The 17618-nt window shown below is 40.8% G+C and overlaps 1 protein-coding gene across 1 annotated transcript in view; it reads left to right on the top strand.

Moving 5' to 3' along the window:
- The first annotated feature begins 200 nt into the window (after positions 1-200).
- The window catches only part of DPYD (dihydropyrimidine dehydrogenase), a 552826-nt gene continuing 535408 nt past the window's right edge, over positions 201-17618 (top strand). Inside the window, exon 1 of the mRNA XM_074961282.1 lies at positions 201-347. Coding sequence (XP_074817383.1) covers positions 309-347 — 39 coding nt within the window. The 5' untranslated portion in view covers positions 201-308. The remainder of the gene's footprint in view (positions 348-17618) is intronic.

The raw sequence follows: 17618 nt of genomic DNA on the forward strand, positions 1-17618 counted from the left end.
CCCCCCCCTTCCCCTGCCCTGGCTCGGGCGGGTGGTGCTTGTGCGGCGCTGGCTCTCTTCGTTTCCGTGAAGGAGCTGACTGCTCCGTACGGCAGAGGGGCTGCTTTCCCCACGCTCTGCCCCAGCTACGTGCTCGCCCCGTTAAGCCGCGGCCCCGGCTGGGAAACCCGCCTCAGAGCGACTGCAGCCAGCGGAGGCGGGTGCCCGCCCCCGGGGCGGTGCTGGGCTCGCCCGCCGCTAGTCCTCCCCCGCTCTGCCCAGTCGGGAGCTCTGCGGCCCAGGGGACGGACGGGTCCTAGAAGGACACCATGGCTCGCATGCTCACCCGGGACCCGGTGGACATTGAGGTACCCGTGTGGGGTGGGGCTGTGCGCAGGCGGGGCCGCCCCCAAAGTTTGACCCGGGAAGCCGGCGGCGCCTCCTGCCCTGAAGGCGTAGCGCAAAGTTGCACATTGTAGCAACATAGGCTTTGCAATACTCAGTCTTTAATCACTCTCCTGATTCAAAACCTTCCCACACCTTGCATTTTGTGTCACGTTGTTTTGAGAAATGTGACTTAGAAGCCAACTTCGAGATCACTGAATGGTCATGTGTTAATAATTCAACACCATACACGATAATTGTGCTGGTGCATTTGGGAAGCTACTTTGAAAGAGACTTGTATCTATCTCACTTTCAGGTAGAAAGTATAAACTTTATTTTTTTGTTTTTTAAGTACTCATTCAGATCAGTCAGGCAAGGAAGGTAATCTCTTTAACAAAATGAATTGTTCTTTGAAGTGTCTTGAGTGGTTGAAATCCCACAAGACCCTGATGTCACAGGTCAAATGTGGCCTTTCCTCACCCCTTTCCCTGTATTAAGTAGTCCATAAAAGATGCATGTACCAAATTTTAGGTTTCAGATTCAATGGAAACAAAGAAATTTATGATCAGTAACCTCATTAAGAGGGGTTTCAGAGTAGCAGCCATGTTAGTCTGTATTTGCAAAAAGAAAAGGAGGACTTGTGGCACCTTAGAGACTAACAAATTTATTTGAGCATAAGCTTCCGTGAGCTACAGCTCACTTCATCGGATGCATGCAGTGGAAAATACAGTAGGGAGATTTATATACATAGAGAACATGAAACACTGGGTGTTACCATACACACTGTAACAAGAGAGTGATCACTTAAGGTGAGCTATTACCAGCAGGAGAGCGGGGGAAAATCTTTTGTAGTAATAATCAAGGTGGGCCATTTCCAGCAGTTGACAAGAACGTCTGAGGAACAGTGGGGGGGAATAAACATGGGGAAATATCTTTACTTTGTGTAATGACCCATCCACTCCCAGTCTCTGTTCAAGCCTAAGTTAATTGTATCCAGTTTGCAAATTAATTCCAATTCAGCAATCTCTTGTTGGAGTCTGTTTTTGAAGTTTTTTTGTTGAAGAATTGCAACTTTTAGGTCTGTAATCGAGTGACCAAAGAGATTAAAGTGTTCTCCAACTGGTTTTTGAATGTTATAATTCTTGACGTCTGATTCCCTCACCAAAGGTTCTTAAACAAAATAAACTGTTATGGGATAAGAGGGAAGGTCCTCTGAATTGGTAACTGGTTAAAAGACAGGAAACAAAGGGTAGGAATAAATGATCAGTTTTCAGAATGGAAAGAGTAAATAGTGGTGTCCCCCAGGGGTCTGTACTGGGACCAGTCCTATTCAACATATTCATAAATTATCTGGAAAAAGGGGTAAACGGTGAGGTAGCAAGATTTGCAGATGATACAAAAATACTCAAGATAGCTAAGTCCCAGGCAGACTGTGAAGAGCTACAAAAGGATCTCTCAAAACTGGGTGCCTGGGCAACAAAATGGCAGATGAAATTCAATGTTGATAAATGCAAAGTAAACTATACATATAAAATGATGGGGTCTAAATTAGCTGTTACCACTCAAGAAAGAGATCTTGGAGTCATTGTGGACAGTTCTCTGAAAATATCCATTCAACATGCAGCGGCCGTGAAAAAAGCAAACACAATGTTGGGAATCATTAAGACAGGGATAGATAGTAAGACAGAAAATATCACATTGCCTCTATATAAATCCATGGTACTCCCACATCTTGAATAGTGCATGTAGATGTGGTCACCTTATCTGAAAAAAGATCTATTGGATAAGGTTCAGAAAAGGGCAACAAAAATAATTAGGGGTATGGAACGGCTTCTGTATAAGGAGGGATTAATAAGACTGACTTTTCAGCTTGGAAAAGAGATGACTGGGGGGTGGGGGAGGGAAATATGATTGAGGTCTATAAAATCATGACTGATGTGGAGAAAGTAAATAAGGAAGTGTTATTTATTCCTTCTCATAACACAAGAACTAGGGACCACCAAATGAAATTAATAGGCAGCAGATTTAAAACAAAAAAAAGAAAGTATTTTTTCACACAACACACGCACGGTCAGCCTGTGGAACCCTTTGCCAGAGGATGTTGTGAAGGCCAAGACGATAACAGGGTTCAGAAAAGAACTAGATACATTCACGGAGGATAGGTCCATCAATGGCTATTAGCCAGGATGGACGGGGATGGTGTCCCTAGCTTTTGTTTGCCAGAAGCTGGGAATGAGCGACAGGGAATGGATCTCTTGATGATTATCTGTTCTGTTCATTCCCTCTGGGGCACCTGGCATTGGCCACTGTCATAAGACAGGATACTGGGCTTATGTTCTTATCCTTCAGCTTAGGAGACAAAGGAATCAAATGATTTGATCTCTGTGATGGGTCCCAGACAGACTAGACAGTAAAAGCTGGAAAGGGGACGATACGTGAGAGAAAACCATCTTGAACACAAACTGTATCTTGCTAGATTAAGTTTTACTCTTTTAGATGTTTTATTTTTATTTGATTCTAACCATTTCTACTTTGATTACTGCTACTTGGTGTCACTTAACCTATGTCCTCTTGTTAAGAAACTTGTTTTATTTTTACTAATAATCAACTCAGTATTGTGCTTGAAGGGCAAGGTGTATTTACCGCTGTTATGTTAATAAGCTGATGTAACTCTTTAGAAGAACAGCAAACGTGGTATCTTCTGTGAACGAACAGCAATGGGGCTGTGCATTGCAATATCTGGGGAGCTCTGGAGTTCACAGATTGTAACCTGCTAGGTGAGGTTTGGGCCAGCAGAGCCCGTTTGCTGGTGAGAAAGACAGACTGGTGTGGTGCGGCGCTCACAGACACACTAATCTCTAGCAAGGCTCACTTGTTAAGGCACAGAGGTAACAATGGCTCACAGTTCTGGGTGTCCCCAACAGTGTTACAACTGCATTCACAGTAATTTGGGGAAAGACGACCTTGGTCTGAACTGACCAAGAGAAAAGTGCCCCCCTTCCCTCAAAGGCGGTTCCACTCTCAAGTGTGTAATCACTGTTAAAAGCTCTCCACGCGATTGTAACAGAAGTCACAGTTTATCATTATGTTCTGTCATTAGTGTTGTTTTGTTTAATGTTTTATTTTCCTTTCTTTAATAATAAAATAGCCATGGTTAATAATTTGTGATTGTTTTGCTGGATCTCAACCAAGGGTGTCCCCCAACGTATGTAAAAGAACTCCCGTGACTAACATAGTGGGAGTCACACTCCTGAATTGTCAATAAGAGAAACAATTCGTAAGAGCTGGCCTCCGATTTCTTGTTTCTCCGGACTAAATATTTTTAGTAATTTTTTAAAATAAAATTCCTTGGCATCCAACAATTTTAAATTAACCCTTTTAGACCCCCAAAGAGTTTTTAAAAGAACTCTTTCAAAATAGGAATGACAAATTTGGACTATAATCTTGCCTGACCTTTTACTAATCACACTATAATTATTGTTCTGTTCAGCTAAGAGTTTACTACACTTAAAAACAAAACAAAACACCTCTAAATGGGAACCCATAAAGCAAAATGGGTAAACAGAAAATTTCATTTCCTTACTGATCATTCATCACATGACCTTGGATAGATATGGTTAATTATATGGGAATAGTGTTCTGAGCAGTGAACAGACAGGGAACGACTAGTAATTTGAAGCCACAACTTCAGAAAAACACTACAAATTAAACTGGTATTTTACCGTACATCTTCAAGCAAATGGCAGGTATTTTAATCATTCACAGAAGTTGCAACAATAGAAGCTTTCTGGAATTTAAAAAAAAAAATCAATCTGGATCAAAGGTAGCCAATTGCATAAATTTATTTACATAATCTTTGCCATGTTTTTAAGAGCAAGAAAAGGACATTCAGGACAACAGGGCTTCCCTTTTGTATTATCTTAATCCAGCTTTCCTATGTTTTCACACTATGCCCCCATCTCCCAAGATTTGGCCTACTTCTCCCTGAGAGGATGCTGTATTATAGTACTTTGTTTTTAAGCAACCCCTTTTCTTTAATGCCCCTTCTCACTTGCTCTGGGAGCTATGAACCTACAAAGTGAAATTTGCTGCACTCTTTCATAAACTGCACTTTGCAGTGCCCAGTACACACACAGCATCAGAGAAGAGCACAAATTCTGCCAGCTCAGCTGCTCTACTGCTTTGTAATGCATACACCAGGCTGTAAAATGCAACTAAGAGGTGAGGGACACAGGGCACTCTGTACTGTGCACACACAACCAGGAGGATGGCACAAGAAGCACCCCTCCTTCCCTCTATAATGGAGCTAGCCACAACTGTAGTCACTGAGTTTTGAGTGCATTAACCGTTTCCTGTGCTGATCCAGGACCCCATCCCGCGTAACATCAGCCTTCAAAAAACAGCATAGGCTGCAGCCCTGAAGGAGCACAGCTCCAGAAGGAACATGTCTGCTGTGAACCAAGTAGCTCTGGGAAACTCCACAGTGCCCTTACTACTGACCTGTGCATATTAGGCAAAATCTGGCCCTTTGCAAGTTGCACTTTGTACATGTACTGCATACACACAGTACTGCTGGCCAAAATGGATTGCATTTCTATGGATGAGAAGGTTCTCCACAGGGTCAGTCTGGATCAAGAACTTAATTAAATGTGTCAACATGGAGGAAGGCAAACTATCTGTGATGAGGAAAAATGCCAAAACATTTGACAGTCTGGGGCATCTTTCAAAAGTACCTTGGAACTGACAGGTTATTCATTTGATCATATATATATGGGCTAAACCAGAGACAGGGACATAAATCAAAAAATCAAAGTGCAGCAAGAAATACAACATGATGATGTAATAAACACAGACGTCTTATTAGTATTAACAGTAAGACAAATGAAGCCAAGGATAGGCTGTATACTGAATGAAAAAAAGAGTTATGGGGGAAAGAAATGCGTCACATACTTACAATCTCTGGTTGATGAAACTAAAAGAAAAAAAGTTTAAAACAGATAGTTTCAGTGCTATTAATGCACAGTACATTATATATGCAAGTAACAAAAGTTTACACACTTACATGAGCAGATAATTCCCATGTAGCCACTTTAAAGCATGGTCAAATAGAGTTTTAGTCCTTCAGACCTTTCAGTTCATGCCTAGAAGTCAGACATCAGCATGGATATTAGGAAATAGCTTTGAGAGTATTCTAGGCATTCATCTCATCCTTTAGCCAGGAATCACCACTGCAAAGCCTGGCTCCAACATATAGACAGCAGACTACTCACTGGGAAGGAAAGCCTTGTGAAATGCCCTTATCTCCCGCCCCCCTTCATCTCCCCGCCCCCCCAACAGAATCACAACCAAATTTGATTCTGAGGAGCAAGTTGTGTTTTAAGAACATAAGAACAGCCATGCTGGGTCAGACCAAAGGTCCATCTAACCCAGTATCTGTGTACTTTTCTAAACTGACCATTTATTCCTACCCTTTGTTTCCTGTCTTTTAACCAGTTACCAATCGATGACAGAACCTTCCCTCTTATCCCATGACTGCTTACTTTGCTTAATAGCCTTTGGTGAGGGACCTTGTCAAAGACTTTCTGAAAATCTAAATACACTGTATCCACTGGATCTCCCTTGTCCACATGCTTGTTGACCCCCACAAAGAATTGTAGCAGATTGGTGAGGCATGATTTCCCTTTACAAAAAACAATTTGTTTGGGAAGAATCAACATATGTTCATCTATTTGTCTGACAGTTTTGCACAACCAGTTTGCTTGGTACTGAAGTCAGGCTTACCGGCCTGTAATTGCTGGGGTCACCTCTGGAGCCCTTTTTAAAAATTGGCGTCACGTTAGCTATCCTCCAATCATTTGGTACAGAAGCCGATTTAAATGATAGGTTACAGACTAGAGTTAGTAGTTCTGCAATTTCATATTTGAGTTCCTTCAGAACTCTTGGGTCCTGGTGACTTATTACTGTTTAGTTTATCAGTTTGTTCCAAAACCTTCTCTAATGACACCTCAATCTGGGACCAGTTCCTCAGATTTTTCACTTAAAAAGAATGGCTCATGTTTGGGAATCTCCCTCACATCCTCAACCGTGAAGACCGATGCAAAGAATTAATTTATTTTCTCTGCAATGGCCTTATCATCCTTGAGTGCTCCGTTAGCACCTCAATTGTCCAGTGGTCTCACTGGTTGTTTAGCAGGCTTCCTGCTTCTGATGTATTTAATTTTTTTTGCTATTACTTGAGTCTTTGGCTAGCTGTTCTTCAAATTTTTTTTTGGCCTTCCTAATTATATTTTTACACTTCATTTGCCAGAGTTTATGCTCCTTTCTGTTCTCACTAGGATTTAACTTCCACTGTTTAAAGGATGCCTTTTTGCCTCTCAGTGCTTCTTTTACCTTGTTGTTTAGCCACAGTGGCTCTTTTTTTGTTCTCTTACTATGTTTTTTAATTTGCAGTATACGTTTAAGTTGAGCCTCTATTATGGTGTCTTTATGCAGCTTGCAGGGATTTTACTTTTGGTGCTGTGCCTTTTAATTTCTGTTTAACTAACCTCCTCATTTTTGTGTCGCTCCCCTTTCTGAAATTAAATGCTCCAGTGTTGGGCCGCATTGGTGTTTTCCTCACCACAGGGATGTTAAATTTAATTATATTATGGTCACTATCACCAAGTGGTCCAGCTATATTCACCTCTTGTACCTGATCCTGTGCTCCACTTAGGACTAAATCAAGAATTGCCTTTCCTCTTGTGGGTTTCAGGTCTAGCTGCTCCAAGAAGCAGTCATTTAAGGTGTCAAGAAACTTTATCTCTCCATCCAGTTCTGAGGTGATATGTACCCAGTTAATATGAGGATAGTTGAAATTCCCCATTATTATTGAGTTTTTTTATTTTAATAGCCTCTCTAATCTTCCTGAGCATTTCACAGTCACTATCACCATCCTGGTCAGGTGATCGGTAATGTATCCCTACTGCTATATTCTTCTTATTTTAGCATGGAATTACTATCCATAGAGATTCTATGGTACAGTTCGGTTCACTTAAGATTTTTACTTCATTTGATTCTATGCTTTCTTTCACATATAGTGTTCTGTCCTTCTGATATATTTTATAGCCTGGTATTACTGTGTCCCATTGATTATCCTCATTCCACCAAGTTTCTGTGAAGCCTTATTATATCAATATCCTCATTTAATACGAGGCACTCTAGTTCACCAATCTTATTATTTAGACTTCTAGCATTGGTATATAAGCACTTGTCACTTTTTAGCTGTTTCCCATTACATGATATAATTGAATGAGACTTTTTTTCATTTGACTGTTTCTCATCAGATCCTACCTGTATTTTATCTTCCATATTCTCCTCCTTACTAGGACATAGAGAATCTCCATTAGTAGATCCTCCCCTAAGGGATGTCTCTGTCCGAATCACATGCTCCTCCACACCGGTTGGCTTTCCCCCAGCCCTTAGCTTAAAAAATGCTCTATGACCTTTTTAATTTTAAGCACCAGCAATGTGGTTTCATTTTGGTTTAGTTGGAGCCCATCCTTCCTGTATAGGCTCCCCCTTTCCCAAAAGTTTCCCTAGCCCCTAATAAATCTAAACCCGTCCTCCCTACACCATTGTCTCATCCACGCATTGAGACCCTGCAATCTAACTGGACCTGCATGTGGAACTGGAAGCATTTCAGAGAATGCTACGATGGAGGTCCTGGACTTCAATCTCTTATCTAGCAGCCTAAATTTGGCCTCCAGGACATCTCTCCTATCTTTCCCTATGTCATTGGTACCTACATGTACCACGACCACTGGCTCCTTCCCAGCACTACATATAAGTCTATCTAGATGTCTCGAGAGATCCACAGGCAAGTCACCATGCAGTTCTCCCGGTCGTCGCAAACCCATCTATCTATGTTTCTAATGATCAAATCGCCCATTACTAATACCTGTCTCCCCCTAATAACTGGAGTTCCCTCCCCTGGAGACGTATCCTCAGTGCGAGAGGATACCACAACATCATCGGGAAGGAGGGTCCCAACTATGGGATCATTTCCCTCTGCTCCAGCTGGATGTTCTCCTCAACAGCACAGGTGTTGTCAGATGGGGGGTGGGACCATTGTACTGTGTCCTGGAAAGTCTCATCTATGTACCTCTCTATCTCCCTTAGCTCCTCCAGCTCTGCCACCCTGGTCTCCAAAGCCCATACACGGTCTTTTGAGGGCCAGGAGCTCCTTGCACCGAATGCACACATTCACCACCTGCCCATAGGGCAGGTAATCATACATGCTGCATTGGGTGCAATAAACTGGGTAGCCCCTACTCTGTTGCTGGACTTCTGCCTGCATTCTCTTTTTACTCCTGCAGCTTATTTCTTAGTTGTTGTTGTTTTGTTTTTATTAGGGGGTGGTTTTTTGCTTACATTTAATGTTCCTTAAACTTTGTTAAACTTATGTAGCCCCCCCACACGCTCTCCCTGTAAACTCCCTTGCAAAACTCCCCGGTTAGCTGCTTCTGTTCGTTAGCTCCTCTGGTCACTTAGGAGAGGGCTTTTTAAAGCCCTGGTCTTCCTGAGTAGCCCTGCCCCTGGTTAAGGGTTGATGGGTGCTAAAGGGCTTAGGGATCAAAGCCTCGTTAAGAAGCTCTCAGCTGAGATGGAGTCTCTCTCTTTCTTATATCCACAAAGGGTTGTATTTGTCTTACAAGTCAGAAGGCATCCTGGTGACTCAGTCTCCTGTGTCTCTCTGGGGTGCAGGATCAATGTTAATTTTCTGTTTCATGTGTTCAGGATTAGAATAAACACTGCTGGTTTAGCTTGATGGCTTTGTTTATTGCTAATATGTAAACTGAGGTAAACTCACATTCCTTTGTATAGAACAGGCTGGTCATCACGTTGACCTAGACTGGGCTGTCTGGTCCTAAACATGTTCTAGTAATGTCATATAGAGGGGATTCATAACTTCACATATAAGCTTGACACATGCATTTTACAATGAGATTAATAACCGGTGTGGTGTTAGTTTTCAAATGTTACCTCAGAAGGCTAATTTTATGCCAATATCATTGTAGTAGTGTGTAGGGTGACAGAGTACCTAGGATGACTCTCAGTCTTAGTATATCCTTACATAGCTAAGAAGGCTTATAAATGGGCAAGAGGGTTTTGTTTAATGAAGGAGAGTTTTATTTGTTTGTTGGTTATTGTTAGTAATCAGCCAGTTTGTAATTGTGCAAAGTAAGCAGTCTTCACCAAATCCTATGAAATAAAAAAAATTAAATCAGCTGCTTAGAAGAAGCCATGAGCTGTATTGAGACAGACAAATTATGAATATCAAGAATCTTAAATCCAATTAAATCCCACTATTTCTCTGTTCACCAAAGGTTAGCCCTTGTTTCCTTTCTGGGAATACATGGTTTAACCATTTGTTGATTAACAGAAGAAACTATTAATGGTTTGTTATAATTGCATTTCAATAGTCCAATAAAATAATTATAAGAGTTTTGAAATCTAATCCCTTGACAGTGTCTTGTTAACTTTCTCTCACTAATCCATCTTGAAGTCTTGGGGAGGTTTTCTTTGGGCTGGTTTCTTCTTGAGTCTTTTTCTGTTTCTCTGAGCTGTCATGGCAGTGTGCTTGTAGAGATGGACAGAATAAGTTGGTAAGTACTTGCTGTATTACCACGGTAGCACGGAGTATGTGTGTGAGGGGTGCTTACTCTCAGAGATTTTATATCCTTCTATGTCTTATTTTCTTGAAATTATAAGGGGAAAACACAGCTTTTTCATGCTTTAAATTTAAATTTGGTTTCTGCCACCCTTTCATTGGCTCAGTACCCTCCTGGATTGTCATTAGGAGCATCTTTGTCTTATGAATATGTAGTTTGTTAATGCATATATGCATTGGAATTCTAATTATTTCTTGACAGTTCTATTCCTCTGTCTTTGTAGTGGGAGATTCTTTAAGATTAGCGTTTTAACTTTAATATATTCAGGCCATTTTCTGAGATTTCTTGGATTTTTTTTTTGTTAGACTTAAACTGGAATTACAATTCTGTTTTTAGAAAATCCAAATGCTTCTGTTTTTTATATAAATGGTTCTCAAAGCACTTATTTTTAAAGTAAATTACTCAAAGTTTTTAACTATTTAAGCTGAAGAAGTTGTGGATTCTTTTTAACAGTTTTTGGAGGGATGAGTGTTGTCTTCCTGAGTTTGGGTGAGGGGTTGCTTGAGCACTGCTAGTAATTAATCAATCAATTTCATATTATTATAAATATTCTATATTTAAATGGCATCTTACATTAGTAATTAGTTTCTCAAGGTCATTAGATTCCATGTTGATACATAAAGCATTTTACCATTTACATAGCAATGATATTACGAGCTTTGTATTTATCTAACAGTTGCAAGTGCTTTTCACAAAGGTGTTTACCATTTCAAAACTCTGGAAATAAAAAGAGGCTTAAAACATTTCCAACTACATGGTTTTTCTCTGGGGTTCTAAGACAGAAGCAAAGGTCTTTATTGGAAAAGAAGATGAGGTTGATTCAGGCCCTCTTTACCCAAAGTTTTATGGTTTGACCAAATTGTTTACCAGTTGCAGTCTTTACAGTTAAAACTCCTATAAAATGCCTATAAAATATTCTTTACAAAGCAACAGTCACAACAACCAAGTTTACATCCATTTTTCAAAACACAGTATAAAAAAATTGGCATAGAAAGTTAAAGCAAAATAAAGTTTAAAATGCAGCTTTTCTGAATTTGTATAAGCATTATTAGGGGTAGTACACGTGATTTTATGGCCAAGAAGAGGTTATCTTCCTGACATTTGTTTGTCCTTGTCCTTTGTTTGTCCTCCTTTGGGCATTAAAAAGCAAATAACTACTGGGATTTCTTTAATTTGAACATTTGTAATATAACTAACTAGTTAAATATATTATTCTATTATATTTTTAAGCATCCTAGCTATACCATACTTTATCTGTATCAAAATATTCAGTAAAGATGCAGAGAAGTTTGTAATGATCTATAATTAAAAACATTTTATTAATATAATTTTTGAATTGATATTGAGATCTCACACTTTCCAAGCACTGATTCTACTGTATACCTTCTAGATCTTATACCAAGTTTGCTTTTACTTTAAAATAAAAGACAATTGCCATGTTGAGCAAGTAACTCGCTTTATTAACTATTCCGGAATATGGCCCTGATCCTGCAAACATGCCCATGTTTAAAGTTAAGCATGTATGTGAGTATTTGCAGAATCAGGTCCTTTATTTCCCAGAAACATGTCAACGAAATGGTGGCTCAGTCACTAGGCTGAAGCCTTGAATGATTAGTAGAATGGGAAAGCCCTTCATTTGGGGCATATTCTGTCCTCGCTCTCGTTATTTTGTGTATTCAACTTCTGTTGACAACCTGCAGCACCAAGTCTCTGAGCCCGGATCTGAGATCCCTCCACACTCACAGGGTCTCAAAGCCCAAGGTCTACACTCCAATTTTATGGCCCCACAGCCCAAGCCCTGTGAGCCTGGGCCAGCAGCGGCCATGCTGTACATCTTTTATCTTAGTGTAGATGTGTCCCCAGAGTTGTATGCACTTTAGGATTTTGTCTGCACTACAAATACAGTATTGCTAACCCAAATATTCAGAACTTGAGTTAGGCACCACAAAGTCACAAGATTTAAAAAAAACCTTTTGGGTGCTTTTCACTTTCCTTCTGGTCTCTGAGCCTTTAAAATACACTTGTCACATTTTCAAGCTTTTCTCTGCAACTAGTGAGGTCTAGAAACTACTTACAACTTAAAAAGAATGATTCTCACCCAATTGCAGGCCTTTAGGAGCTGGGGCTTTATGAAAAACCAAGAATATCATGAGACTTGTGAAAACATCACAAGGGCTGGCAACGCTGAACCTAGTTAAGGGACAACCATGTTTTAACTTTATAACCAGATTCCTCAACATAGATGTATGTATATGCAGTATAGACAGGGCCTTGAATTGTAAAGTACCATATTTATACAGCTGGTAGAGATCATAGAATATCAGGGTTGGAAGGGACCTCAGGAGGTCATCTAGTACAACCCCCTGCTCAGAGCAGGACCAATCCCCAATTTTTGCCTCAGATCCCTAAATGGTCCCCTCAAGGATTGAACTCACAACCCTGGTTTTAACAGGCCAATTCTCAAAGCACTGAGCTATCCCTCCCCTGTAAGAATGGTGAAAATCTGCACCCTGATAGCATCTAGGCAGAGCATCTGCACAGCCTTCAATAAAGCATAAAGAAAGGGGACTATGGTCTGCCTGGACCCAAGGGTGCATGGCCATCTCCCTCCTCCCCCACAAACTAGTTTACATGCATGATGCAGCGTGCAGTATGTGCTAGCCAGAGGCACATGCTGCTCTTCTTCAAACGGGCAGCATTTTTATTCTCCACTCACCTGTCCTGTGCCATCTTGCCCTGTGACATAGGGCACTCAGACACAGCTGACACTTCTTCTGTTTGTAACGTACCTCTGCTTAAAATGTTCATGAAGTCAGAGCTGAATTAATGATGACTGAAGACAAGCTGGATTAAATGTGCCCTGTTTGTTCTGACTATACTAACCCTTTGACAGCACAGAGTTCAAATCAAAAACTGCTTTCTCTTCCTCCCTGGTTGCCTAGCAACCTCCCTCCCCTCATTAGAATACAATTTCTATTCCTTTTTATTACATTACTGCAGTGTTATAGGCTTTGTTGCCAACCCAGCCCTGCTCCCAATAAGAAAAGCAGGATTTGGCCCTTTGTGTGAGGTTTAGGGGAATATGTGCTTTGGTGCAGAAATCAAACATGTAGGACTAGGAAACCTTTGGCCATGAATGTCTTGTCATATGCTCAGCAGGTGGAATTTGTGTGGATATGCTATTCACAGTCATTTCATTTTCGGTTGAGATCATTTGTAAACCAAGGGCACAATTCTCTCCCCATCTACAAGGCACAGCTCTCTGCTGGTACTCTCCTGCTATTACAGATGCAGAACTTCCAGTTATGACATATCTGTGGAAATCTGCTGTGCAGATCTGCCAGGAGATTTTTGCCACACATACCTATATCCAGGACAAACATGATGCTCTGACTCAGTAGGGGAAAACCAAGAAACTACCCATATCCACAAATATACAGTGTCCATGGGTGACAGTGGTGAAATAAATAAGACTCCCTGGCTCTTTCTTCAAAGTAATTGGCAGTGGAAACAAAAAAATAGTCACTTTTGTCTTCAGAATAGACAAATGTATATTATAACCTGGCATAAGAGGCAATTTCAGGTCTGAGTGGCAATTTTAACCTTTAATTCCTTTCTTTTTTGTCAGTTTGTGTCATAACTAAAAACATGGCCTTAAACCTTTTTTTGTTGACTTAAAATAGCGAATCACATAGGAAATTCTCTCCACAGAGATATATAAACAATTCTAGATAAGCAAGCTGGGGTTAAATATCAAAGCAAGTAACTTGAGGCCTCTCTGCACTAGGATAGAAGGTGTTAAAAACATGTTACTTAATGTCTTTTAAAAAATATTAGTTAAAAATGTGGTGATAGGGCAAATTGTATTCTAATGTGTTAGTTGTTCCAGCCCTGTTCTAGCCCTGTCTAAATAAACCTACTATAATTTGAGTTAATTGATAGGCTACAGATAATTCATGGATGTGTTTGGTTTGCCTTAGGGTTTAGCCTAGGATAAACTACAAACATTCAGCTCTCTTGTGTCCAGGTTCCATAACCAGAGGATAGCCTGTGTATCAAGGGAGGTAAGGCATTGTAAATGACGTTTTAGATGTCATGTTAGGCACTCTTCCACCACGAGTTATTGTTTGCAACGCTCCCCCACTGTCACAGCATGGGAGGAAACCACGCCAAGCTGGCGCATAGTTGTGGCAACTTGGACAAGCCAAAGAGTAGCCTGTAGGTCCTGATCAGGATCTACAATCAACTGGACAAGGAGGCAAGTGTAGCAACAGACTCTTGGATTTACTTATTCTGTTAGACTCTTTCCCACCAATGCTTCTACTCTGAAAGGAAATAGTTTTCCATTCCCTGGTATATTAAAAGGCCAGTATTGCTCTGGTCCAAGAATGTGTGAGCTGTCGTAACAAAAGGGTGTTGAGAGATCAGCCATGGTGTCACACTCTTGATCCACAGGGGTGGGATTCTTTTCCTTTTCAGGTTTCAGAATGATAGCCGTGTTAGTCTGTATCAGCAAAACCTTTCCTTTTCAGTTTTTCCATCAACTTGTAGATAACACACAGCAGGGAAATCAGTCAGTAGCTCTTTTGGTCTGACAATGGTTTCTTTGGCTTAGAAGCAGCTAAAAACATTGATGGAGTGTCTAGATTATCGTTTACAAAGGTGTTCGGTAACTAGAATTAACTGGCAGTTAATCAGGGGCTTTTATACTGCAAACTTGAACTGAATTTTAATTTGAGTGTTGCCCTTTTGAGTCTTGTCCATACACAAAACTCAGTCAAGTGTGGTGGTGCTTCTGACAGGAATTGGCTAGCCCGAGAGGGATTATATGCTAGAACTCAAGCAAGTACAACTCATCAGCTACTAACCAGTGTGAATGTAGGCTGGCACCACTTGACTGCTTCTAGTCCTCAAATGCCTTCTCACACTTCCCACCATGTACCCAGGAAGGACAGACAGGTTCTCCCAAAATTCATTCAGAAAAAAAATTCATAGAGGGCTCAGTTTACTGCAGCATTAAGAACCAGGTTGCTCAACAGCAATCCCTTTGTCTAATTAAGGAAAGTTATGTTGTGCTGTGAGGGGAAAACCTTTCCAGTCTCCAAATAAAAGGATGAAAGCCAGAACATGACCTTGAGGATGAGGGGAAATGGACTGATAAAGACATTGAGGAGGGAAGGGGGAATATATTAGACATTTTCCTCTATAGTTACTGCACTTCTAGTGTCTATATTAGCATCTAGCTCATTATAAACTGCTTGGCATTGCCTTGATTATGAAGGGTATTATCCAAAACCAGATTCTATTCTGTTCTAACAATAGAAGCCAAATATGCCCTAGCCAGTTGTGCATAGCATCCATGGAAAACTCCAGAATACATGTGCAAAAGTAGGTGGAAACATTAGACTAGATCATTAAAAGTGTAGACCTGTAATATGAGTAAAAGGAAAGTACAAAAAGAGGTTTTACACCTGGAAGCTATTATAGTTATTTAAATTGAGAAAGAATAACCAATTGTTTTCTAAGATGTATGCCGCATTTATGAAAAACCTTGAAGGATAAATGGATCTTTATAGCATGCTCCTTCCTCAAAGGTTCTATGAATAAAATAATAGTGAGAGAACTCTGTGGATGCTGAATGCTGCTAACTGATGAAATTATTACTTATTACGCTGCAACTGAACTCTGCTTAGAAACACCATTTTCAGTATAATTTTTGAAGAATGACAGCTGACATGTAAGAGGCTTTGTATCAAAAATGAATAGTGATAATTTCCTGATATCTTTTGAAATGAAATATATTTCAATGACAGTAAAATTGGGAAATGCATGATTTTAAATACTGAGCTCATGGAATGTTGCCTTGGAAATAAAACAAGCGTTTGCTTTAATCCATAAACTAATCTTGAAATGCTGAATTTATGAAGTATTTGTCATTTTAAACAGTATTATTTATAATAAAACAGACAGTGTCAGTACTTCCAATGTAATGTCAAATGAAATGCCAAAAAGAGAGTGCTACGGCTTTGTGTGATGGGGTGAAGCAGTCCCATTCATTAACGTTAAAGGAAAACCCTCCTTAGAGGCAACCAATATCTGTGTCAAAGTAACTCACCTGCAGCTATTGGTTTGGTGAGAAGAGGGAGGAGTACAAAAGTTACATTAAATGTTTGATTTAGTGCAGAGGAAATGGAGCTCTGGTCTGCTGCTGTATCCTAACTCACCATTTTGAGCCTAAGTATTAGCTCTTAAGATACGTTACCACTAACTGATATGAGGGTATTGGCGGAGGATCATAGATACTGTTATTTGCATATGTAGCTGTAGGTAACCTCAAGGTCTAATTTCAGCCTTAACAGATCTTTTTATGAATGGCTATGGTACAAGTACCTAAATCTTCAGTATTTTGGAGGGAGGGAGGAAGGTAATTTGCTAGCCTTAATTTAGGCACAAATGGTGGGCTCCCAGCAAAGGCTCACTGGAGAGCTTTAACACTGCTATTGCTTAGATCAGGAAGAACGTGCTTCCTTTCTACAGTCCCGGAGTCTACACAGGATGCGGACAAGTCTGTAACGACAGCTTTTAAACTGCCACTGAAACTTTAATGACGGACTGGTAAGCGGTCACTTTGTTCTAGAAATTCTGACCAACAAAATAATTCCAAAGAGAAGAAAAAGGACAGGTAACCTCTTCCAAGATGAAAAAGGTTGTTGAGACCAGTCTTAAAATCCAAAGGAGAAAAGAAACTGGTCTAACCTCAGTGACAAAGAAAAAGGTTAAGGCTGGAATTGCAGAGCAAGAAAGAAAAGGTGAAGCTTAGAGTTGTAGAGAAGAAAATAAGATTCAGAAGAGAAAGAAGCAGAATTGTATTAGTAGAGATCCATCTGAATATTAGGAAGTGTGACAAAGTTCCTCCTCTGCCTTGGTGCGTCCTGCGCTTATTGGTGGATTGCTTGCCTCAGAGATTCATGGTAGCCCTCAGTTTGGCCACTTTTGCTAGTGGCTCAAACCTGCCGTCCACTCAGCTAACCTCATTACTGGCCAGCAGGGGGAAAACTGAGAACAATTCCCACAGTCTCTGTATCCCACCCAGTGGGTCAGGGACAGGACAGATCCCTTTCCAATTTAGACCTTCCCTTCTGGTGTTTCTCACAGACCAGGTCAACTCCTCTAGTGTCCGATCAGGAGTTGGGGGAATGGGGGGAACCTAGGCCCTCCCTCTACACCAGGTTCCAGCCCAGGACCCTGTGGATAGCAGTTATCTACAATGTTCCCTGTATCAGCTGCACGACAGCTACAACTCCCTGGGCTACTTCCCCATGGCCTTCCCCCAGCACCTTCTTTAGCCTCACTGCAGGATCTTCCTCCTAAAGCCTGATCATGCTCGATCACTTCACTACTCCAGCAGCACACCATCTCACTCCCTGCTCCTGCCCTGTGCCCCTACTAACTGATGGGAGGTCCTTTTTAAACCAGGTGTCCTGATTAGCCTGCCTGCCATAATTGATTCCAGAAAGTTCTTAATTGGCTCCAGGTGTCTTGATT

The sequence above is a fragment of the Natator depressus genome, chromosome 8 (assembly GCF_965152275.1).
Source record: "Natator depressus isolate rNatDep1 chromosome 8, rNatDep2.hap1, whole genome shotgun sequence".
NCBI classification, from domain to species: Eukaryota; Metazoa; Chordata; order Testudines; family Cheloniidae; genus Natator; species Natator depressus.